The 9642-nt window shown below is 40.7% G+C and overlaps 1 protein-coding gene across 2 annotated transcripts; it reads left to right on the top strand.

The window, feature by feature from the left end:
- Positions 1-811: 811 nt before the first annotated feature.
- Positions 812-5639, top strand: LOC115732675 (protein MAK16 homolog). 2 transcript variants are annotated; one of them, XM_048281897.1, is made up of 10 exons: positions 812-973; positions 1776-1963; positions 2064-2173; positions 2382-2500; positions 2582-2679; positions 3249-3336; positions 3423-3554; positions 3711-3831; positions 4059-4201; positions 5214-5401. In XM_048281897.1, exons 2-10 carry the CDS (start codon positions 1902-1904, stop codon positions 5259-5261), a joined length of 921 nt encoding a protein of 306 aa, XP_048137854.1. In that variant the 5' UTR covers positions 812-973; positions 1776-1901; the 3' UTR covers positions 5262-5401. The 2 variants fall into 2 exon arrangements, with proteins under 2 accessions (XP_048137854.1, XP_048137855.1); XM_048281898.1 differs by lacking the exon at positions 5214-5401 and adding an exon at positions 5494-5639 and having other exon boundaries at positions 814-973.
- The last annotated feature ends 4003 nt before the right edge of the window (positions 5640-9642 follow it).

Below are 9642 nucleotides of genomic sequence, written 5' to 3'. Positions count from 1 at the left end.
AAGCTGTTTCACCGTCTAGGGTACATTCAGAGATTACAGGTAAGAAGTTGGTGGAAAAGATATATATGAGACGTATTGTAAGATCGCACGTGACCACGAGCAGGCGCTACTATTCCTATGGATGAAATCCAAAAATCATTTAATGACAGGTCATGAATCAGACTCGATTTCCTAATTCGATACTATTATTTTTTTTTTGGGTATTATTTAGTGATTAAGGGATTGACAAAGAGAATGGCATATCGGCCGCTTTGACATTTGAGATCTTGTCTCGACGGCTTATATTGGCAAACGGTTCTGATGCGGCACTCCATCTAGGGGATTCTATTCTGCACAACATCGGTGAGAGCTCCGATTTTTCATAGGCGGTATTATCTCATGCGTGTGAATACGATAAAGACAGGGTTCGTATTGAATTCCATGAGCAAGTATCGGAATCGTGCCCGTACGCCACAATCCGAACACGGCTTGTGACAATCAAGACCATACCACTTAATTCAATACCTAACTTGAATGGTAAAGAAATAACTTGCCGAAAGCGTTGCCAATTAATTGATGCATATGCTTAGTCGGATCGAGATTAGAACCAATCGTGATGTAATTACAGGCATCTCTGGATTAGGACCCGGGAACGTAAAAGGTTTTTGCCTTCTGTGTGGGCCAAATCTCATTGATCGGGCCGGATTAGCCTATCGGGCTCAAACAGCTCCGAACCCCATAAGCTATCTAAGCCCGATAATATTGGGCCGGGTCGAAACAAAAGATGAACTCGGCCCGTGAACACCGTTTGACTCATACACCTCTTCACCTTCGTCTCCCTCCGTCTCGCTTCCCCTCTGCGTTTGTTCGGCCGCCGACAAGAAGGGAAGCGGTGCGGTGTTTCCATGCCTCTCGGCGACGTTTTCTCAGAGAAAAAGCCTCGAGACTAGGGTTTCTACTCGTTTCAAGAACGCAGGATTCGTTGTCGATCTCGGTACGTCTTCTTGCTTCCACTTTGGTTCTGTATATCGCGATTAGACTCTGTTTGTTCCCACACTGTCCATCTACCCATATAAAGGTATGTGTAGTTCGGCATGCATGATATGAAGGACGAAGCGGAAGTTTAGGGGTCTTGGGTCGTCTTCTTCTTTCTCTTTTGCGTTAAATATCCTGTCACTGATTGCGAAATTCATTCGATTCATCGTGTTTTGTACTTGTGAACTTTGGGTAATCTCGCGCGTGTTTCAGTCCGGAAGTTTTGAGCTTTCGAATTAATCTGTATGTGCTCGAACGTTTTGGGTTGTGGTTGTTTGGTTTGGTTTATGCGCAGTCATATTTGTCCATTCTCGCTGTTTTGGTTTGTATTGTTTAGGAGATTCGTTTGCTATTTGATTATACTGTTTCGGTCACTCAATTTTCATACTTTTGTTAGGAAAAGTGATTTACTAATAAAAGCGGGAAGAAGTGTGCCCCCCTAATAAAAAGTAAGCAAAGAAGAGTCGAGCAAGCTTGAGCTCGAGCTCAATTATGAGTTTGGCAAAGATTGAGCCGGGTCAATTCAAGCTTGCTAAAAGTACTTTCATGTCAAGTTCAAGCATGGAAAATGATATTTGAGCTTGAGTTGAAATATGAGTATTGAGTTTAATGAGTCGAGTTGTGTTCGAGCTTCCAACTTGTGTATTCGGCTCGATTGCTGCGTCCCTATTTTCTTCTAAGCAACCGTACTATGCTCTCTTTCCTCTTTGTTTGTGTGTGTATTCATGTTCGATTTTGATTAGGCTCATCTTCCCTTGGAGGTTTCTTCACCTCCAACAACAAGGTGAGGTGCTAAGAGGTTAATGCTGAAGAAACTCAAACACCAAATTTCCAAAGCCAAACAAGCAACTGAATAATCTGGTTGGAGAACGAATTATCAGTCAGAGATGCAGCACGATGAGGTTATCTGGCAAGTTATTCGGCACAATCATTGTAGTTATATGGCCAAGTGAGTCGATTAACCCAAAATGATCTCACCTTATCATGTTACTTCTCCTTGCCAATTTGAGCAAGAATTAGCTTTATTTGCGTCTAATTTGATTTTGCAGGATTACCACTGGAATATTTTGTCGAAATGAATACAACGTAACAGGGATTTGTAATAGGAGCTCCTGCCCTCTGGCTAACAGCCGCTATGCTACTATCCGTGACCATGATGGTACTATGTTTTAACTGTGCTCATGACATGGCTATTTTTAAGTTCTCCCATGTCTTTCAAAATCCTCAATGGTATATGGTATCAACAAACTGGTTTGACATGTATTTGTAGTTCCAAAGTTATTTTGATGGTTTCAGCAATTGATTGCATTCTTTTTCGACTTTTAACTAATCTCCAAGTATATGTTCTTTTTTTGTCTCCTATGCAGGTGTGTTCTACTTGTATATGAAATCAATAGAAAGGGCTCACATGCCTGACAAATTGTGGGAAAGAGTGAAGCTGCCGAGAAATTACGAGAAGGCCCTTGAGATTATTGATAAGCATTTGGTATTGGCGATTTAGCAGTGTGACGGATTATTTTGCTTTGTTCTGGCATTTCACTAATTGCTTCGACTCCTCTGTTGGCAGATGTATTGGCCGAAATTTCTTGTTCATAAGACCAAGCAAAGGTTGACCAAAATGACTCAAATGCGCATCCGAATGAGGAAGCTTGCTCTGAAAACTAGGTTCAAACCCCTTCATGCATTCGGCTGCCCTATTGTAGGATTTGTTTTTATGATAAACTAAGTCTCTTAATCTTCTCTCTGGTTATTTGATGGCACTTGTCAATTCAATTGGTAATCTGCTGATTATAGTTGTGTCTCATCTAGAGTTTGTTGCTGCTCTTAACTTTTAACTCATTCATATTGTTTGCTCAGATGTGAACGTAAAAAAAGCTATTTGTTCAAATGAATGTATTCGTGTCACGTTTGGCAATATGACAAAACTATTTGTCAAACAATATATCTTTAGCATCAATATTCCAGGTTTTCCTACAGTTCTCTTACTCATGTTATGCTACGGCTTTCTTATGTCAATTTCGGTTTTCTCTGAAATTCTGTAATCTTATGTGTGGCCTTATGCTTATATTGCGATTGTAAAATCCCAATTCACAAGGTCATTGCATTTGCATTTGTGAAACCCCCTTGTTCAAGAACTTGCAGTGGACATTGCTCTTAGTGATGCTTGGATTGGTCCTTCGGGGCATCTTCTCTGTTTCAACTTTGTACTTCAACGTGCCTTTCTCTCCTAATAGGGAAAAGATTATGACGACACCGAGGAAAGAAAAGAAGAGAGAGGCTAGAAGGGAGGAAAAAGCGGAAAAGGCGGCTGTTTTGGAAAAGGTTGGCTGGGTTCACCTCTATAACCAAGGAAGTGCTTCACCCATTTTGTCACCCAGGATTTTTAATTATTGTTGGCTTTGCTGCAGAATATTGAGAAAGAGCTATTAGAACGCCTAAGGAAAGGAGTGTATGGTGATATCTACAATTATCCTGTCAAAGAGTACGAAAAAGTCCTTGAGATGGATTCATTGCAGGCTGCCAATGAAGATGAAGAGGAGGTATACTATTTTTTCTTTCACGCATTACTTTTGTTGCTCGAGAAGGTACCTATGGCTCCATTAAAACAGTATTTCTGTGTGAAATGTGCAGAAGTTTTGCTTCTTGCTAGAGTTTATCATTTGATGATTATGCAATCGGAATTCTGGAATGAGCAGGAACCTGAGATAGAGTATGTAGAAGGCTATGATGGACTTGAGGAAGAACTGGAAGATGATATTGAAGATTTTGGCGGTCTTGCTATGAATAGAGCTCGTGCAATTGGTGACAATAGTGAAGGTTCTTTCTTTACCTAAATAAAACGTGTTCGCTTAATGTTTGAATATTCATGTGATAATTTTTTTTTCAAGAGCTGTTGTCTTTTTTTTTTTTCCCAGTTATTTATGTTTTCTTGCTGCATTTACGTTTTGCTTTGCTTCATTCCCTTAAAAATCACATGAGATGAGAAGTTTCTGGAGGACTTATCCTGGATCAAAGTAGTGGAGCTAATTAATTTTTGGATTCAGATGAAGACGGTGATGAAGATGAAGATGATGATGCAGAAGCTGACCGGAAGAGGGGAAGAAAAGAATCCTCCTTGGCTTTAAGAAAGGTTGAGAAAGGTGATGCTGGTTCTAAGCCCAAGAAAAGAGCTAAGGTTCTCGTTGAGGTGAGTGCATCATTTTAAATTTTCAGATCTGCTATCAATATAAACCTTTGTTAATTTTAAGTATGTGTCTTGTGTTAGTAGTGACAAAAATTAAGTACAGTTTCCGAGGAATGAGAATTTTCTATCCGTAGTGACAAATTTATAGTTCAGCTTTGTTGTATACATGGAATCGCTTGGTGCAGAAGTGTGTTAACCAGTCTTCAATGCTTTTGAGTGGCATCGTGCCATGCCCAACCTACATCCTCTTCCAATATTTTCTCATCAAAGTCCTGTATATCATGATTGTAGTTGAGTGTTCATCCTTTTCTTGGGGGTTATTTTCTTCTTAGCAGAAATGAAAGCTTTTTAGGTTAAATTTCAATAATTATGATGTCACCCTCTTTCGTGAGGAGAGAAGTAGCAAAGGTAATTCAACCCACTCCTTGGAGGCTGTCTTGATAAGATCATGCCATATGCATGTGATTGGATAAGCAACTGTTTCTCTATGCTGATGTCTAGTGAAGGATGCAAAGGATGGTGCTGACTACTGTTCTGTGCAAAAGTTGCTTTGGTAGTTTATGCTACAGTAGCAGATATACTGTTTGCAGTAACTTTGATTAGGCTATATTAACTTCACCTAGGCTATCAAGAGGTGCATGTTCCATGATTTATGCTGGGCTCTCCTTCAATCTCTCCTAGTGTGGGCATAATTCACACGTCTTAGGATGTTTTCCTGTTCCATGGACCCTTGTGGATGTGGTTCTCCATTTGGAGTGTTGATGGGGAAGGGAGCAAAAGAGTGGGAAAGAGGGGCTTCATTAGCTCTGAGGATGGGTTTGGTTACAGGATTAGTCAGACATTGAGTATGTGCCACATAGTCAGGATAGTAAAATGAATATGGTCTCCATTATTGGGTTGAGGGCAAATTCTATTCATGGTTTCCCTTTGGCAACTATATATGGTCAATATACTTGGATGGGAAATGGTTTTCTTCAGTTCGTTATCGAATTTGGCTTGTTCCTTTCGTAGGTTGGTATTGAATCAGTGCTGTGTCGGTCCAGGATTATTAACCCCACAGTAAGCAGCAAATGCCCACGTAGAATTCGATTAGTTTTTCCTACTCTTCTTTGAGATTTCTGTCTGAGATGTCCAAATGGCTATTTTTGCGAACTATACTGGTAACAATTATGATAATGAGATTTGTAAAAGGTGATTATTATGTCTGCGCTTGTTCTTTTTATTACGTGGTGTATGATTTATAAAATGATCTCATGCCCATATCAGTGTCTGAAACCAGTTCTTTTGATTGGCAGGTTGAGCATGAAGATGCTGATGAAAGACAAACTGCAGTTCATTGAGGGATTGCTCCGAACCGTGTTGTTTTTGTCTGGCCTGGTAACCCAAATGGCCGTGGCTGTGTCGGCTTCAAAAGTGTATGGCATACATTTCAGAGTAGCACCAAAATATTTTGGAAATTATTGTATCTATGTTCCGCTTCTCCCGGACACTCCTCATCTTTTTAAGAAAGGAGGTATTATTGGTCATGAAAAAGATCGGAACTTATGACCAGAGAATTAGCATCTAATGGATGCATGTTGCACCAATATTTTCCTAGTGACCTATTTTTCACCCTTGGCTTTACTAGATAGGTTGAGAACCATGTTGTTCCTGTCCTCTTCAATTTTTTTCATATGTACCTAGAATTGATTTGTTTTTCCTCTAGTGGAATTTTATCACATTGAATCCATGCAGCATAGCTGTGGCACTCTATAGAAATTGAATATGGGAATCATAGATTTGTTTACTCTTCTAATATTTTTATTTACGGTTAATGTTTGGAGTTTATGAACATATGTAGATATTGAATATGGAATCATAAGCCGTGTAACACCGGCAAGCAGCATGCCATATGACACGACACGACACACCGACACGTTAAAAAATAGAGAATTTCGATATGTAGGGACACGTTTTATATTAAATGTATATTTTTATATATACAAGATAAATTATTATGTATATATAAAAATATTAACGGTAAGTTTCTTTTTCTTATGTTGGGGATTCACGATTATGTTTTTTTATTTGGGATAATTTGGTATATTAATTTTGGGATGGCTGGATATATAATTTAGGTATATATATATATCTTTGATAAATTTACATTTTCGATTTCTAATTTAATGAAAATAATTAAAATTGACACCGTACGTGTTGAAATGAAGTGTGAGAATGCTGAACTCGCGTGTCACTGGCATGTCCGGAGCGTTGACCACATGTCGATCGCTAGTCGGAGAGTGTCGGGTTATCGGAGAGTGTCGGACATGACATAGGCCTCCGAAGAGTGTCGATACTTTTTAGATCATAGGTTTGTGTTTCGTATTATGTTTTAAAATAGTTTAAACATGTGCATATTTCCATTTTAAAATGTGAGGAAAAGGAACAATATAAATAAAGCAGGAATCATGAAGCCGCATAACAGAAGGAGCATTGCCTTTGACGGCGAGCGAGCACGAGATAATCTAGCATCAAGCTCATGGGCATGACCCGGGGCTCAAGAACAAAGTCGTGTATGTTCTTTGCCCAACTTGGAATCGAGTCAAATTCATGGGACCATTTCTCGGGGCTTAGAATAAAGCCATGAATCTTTCTTTGCCCGGTAATATCGGATTCTCTTTATTGTGTTCTACTTTATACCCTTCAATACTTGAGTGTTTAGTTCCTGCGCTTCTATTACATTGTTTGTTCTTTTATTTTTATACTGGTTATGATTTAGGCCCATAATAAGTCCCAAAAACAATTGCATGAACACGTAGTGACTCGAAAGACCATTAGGAATTATAATTTGTAAATCACTTCGACAAATATTTCAATCAACTTAGGTGCCGAAAGGGCACTAATAAAAACTATTGGTGTAACCAAGTTTTCCACCCTAGGAATCCTCTGATTGCGAAGGAAGTAAGGGCTTGGGAGAGCTTGCGCCTAATCGAGAGCTGTTGGCCCGCCCTTTGGGAATAACCTCTCTAAACCCATCCTTTCCCCGACCAGCGCCGCTGGGCAAGTTCGCGAAAACGGTACTCCGCTGCATTTGGCAGTGCGCCTTCTAGCACCTTCTAGCACGATAGAGACGGCTATCTTCCCATTCACGTTGCTTCCACGATGGATCGCGCGCAAATCATCGAAGAGCTGCTTCGGCAGTGGCAAGATCCCCCAGAGTTCCATACCAGATCAGGAGAAAACGTTCTTCTTGTGTCGGTAAAGCACAGAAGCCTTTCAACGGTCAAGTACATACTAGGAAGTCGCAAAATCGATTTTCTCATCAATGAGAGAGATGCCTCCTTAAATCCACCGCTGCATCTGGCGGCGATGCGCTGGCATGAGCATTTTGGTTTCGCTTTCATCTTGTGTAGGACAAAAGAATCGATACTTAGAGCTGGTAAATAAGGATAACACGACAGCTCTCAACATTGTCGAGAAGCACATGAAAGGAATGGACGCTCCGCTTCGGAAGGCATGAGCATTTCGATTTGTCGCCCAGTTGTCATGTCCTACAAATTTTCACTGCAATAAAATTAGAACGAAACTAAATTGGAAAGGTCACAGCATGACATGCTGTTTGTTTGCATCTCTCCACGGTTAATAGTGTACTTGCCGAAAGCGTAAGGCCATGACATTTTTCTTGTTTACTCATTCGTTACTTGCAGGGGCCAATTTTTTTTTGTGGTCAAAACTACTTGCAGATGTTGATGCACATACTTTTGGCAACTTTTGGAACACCGAGGAGTGGAGAATTAGCTATTTGCGAGTCATCTGGTTGGAGACAGGCGAAAGAAATGGAACCGTCCGAATTGGACAGACTTGAGGATGAGGCGAACACCCGCATGGTCGTGACTGCCCTCGTGGCCGTCGTGACTTTTACTTCCGGTTTTGCCGTTCCTGAATGATCCAGTGGCTCTGAACCAGCTGTCAAGATCGCCATACTGCTCAAGCAAGCTATGTACGACGTCTTTGTGATACGGAACACCATTGCTATGAATAGGTCGATCGCACTCGTGATCCTCCTGTGTCTCAGATAAATGATCCTTACGCGGTGCGAAACGCCCTGTTGAAAGCGGGCCTCCCATTTCTGATGGCTCTTGCGACAATGTCGCTGGCATTCACAGCAGGCGTCTATGTGACCGCTACTAAACTTCCTTGGCTTGCCATTGTCATTTTGGTCATGGAAACCGTTGCTGTCCTCCTCATCATCTTAATTGTCGTCGCTGGTATTCTGATATCGGGGAGATTGACTACTGGGAATGCGGTACCGGGGTGAGCAACCACATCTTTAGGTGGTGTGCATGACCGATAATCTCCGTCTCCACCTGAACAGATGATTTGCCTGCGGGGTCGCCTACGATCTCCTCTTAGAATCTATGATCATCTCGCTTATCATTTACCGGGTCATTCGCATAGTGCTTGTTTGGTTTGGCTAGAAGACCTAGTAAGAATTGATGATGTCCGCAATTTTTGGTCATTCGAATTGTCCTTACCAGAGCCAATTCCCTTTGAAATGAGGCATGTAACAAAGTCACTACGAAGAAATTTCGAGAGTTACGAAGGAAACTTCGAGTTCATATTGATTATGAGTTAAGAACGGGAATTGAACTCTATGAGATCAAATCTTCCGTTATTCCTCAGTAGCTCAGTGGTAGAATGGTGCGCTGTTAACTAACTAGTCGTAGGTTCGAATCGTACTTGGGGAGATTTGATATCCTTGGTTTGCCAAGTACGAATTTCTAGTGAGCCAATGATAAAAACCTATTTCGTTTATTACTTCCGATTTGTTGCAAGAAACCGCAATTAGGAGTGATAAGAAAAAACTGTGGATCGATTAGGTACACACAAAATAAACTTACAAAGGCTTCATACTCCCTACAAAAACTACTCTCAAAATCGATCAGTCCGATTTGGTTAGTCTTGTACCACTAAAATCAAGAACCGGACCGTCCGATCACTAGTTCCTATTTTAAGAACTGAGAACCGGACCACTACTCTCTAGAATCGAGAATTGAATGACCAGTCCGGTTCAATCTGATTCGGTCCGATTTGCTCACCCCTATTATATGGCCCGATCGTTGCTTAATATGGCATCTCGTATAACAACTACAACAATAGATTAAGCCCTTGTGAGTTTTACTTTAACTTTTTGTCAATATTCCCTCTTCAAGATTAACATAATCAGCGTCTTCATCCGAGGTATGCAGTAATTGTTAGAATCCTGTAGGTGACAACTTTTCTTGATAAATTTAGGTTGATGAACGAAGCTTGTCACCTGAAATGCTTAGTACTCTCTTTTGAACGGGGTTCGGGATTCAAACAATTACTGCATACCACCTGTGAAAAGCCACTGCTTATGCTTATCTTGAAGGAGAAATATTGACAGAAGGTCAAGCGAAACTCGCAAGGGATTAACCCATCGT

Source organism: Rhodamnia argentea, chromosome 7 (genome assembly GCF_020921035.1).
Source record: "Rhodamnia argentea isolate NSW1041297 chromosome 7, ASM2092103v1, whole genome shotgun sequence".
In the NCBI taxonomy this organism is placed as follows: Eukaryota; Viridiplantae; Streptophyta; class Magnoliopsida; order Myrtales; family Myrtaceae; genus Rhodamnia; species Rhodamnia argentea.
Note: the sequence above shows the minus strand (reverse complement) of the source record. Positions and strands in the feature narration are given on the sequence as shown.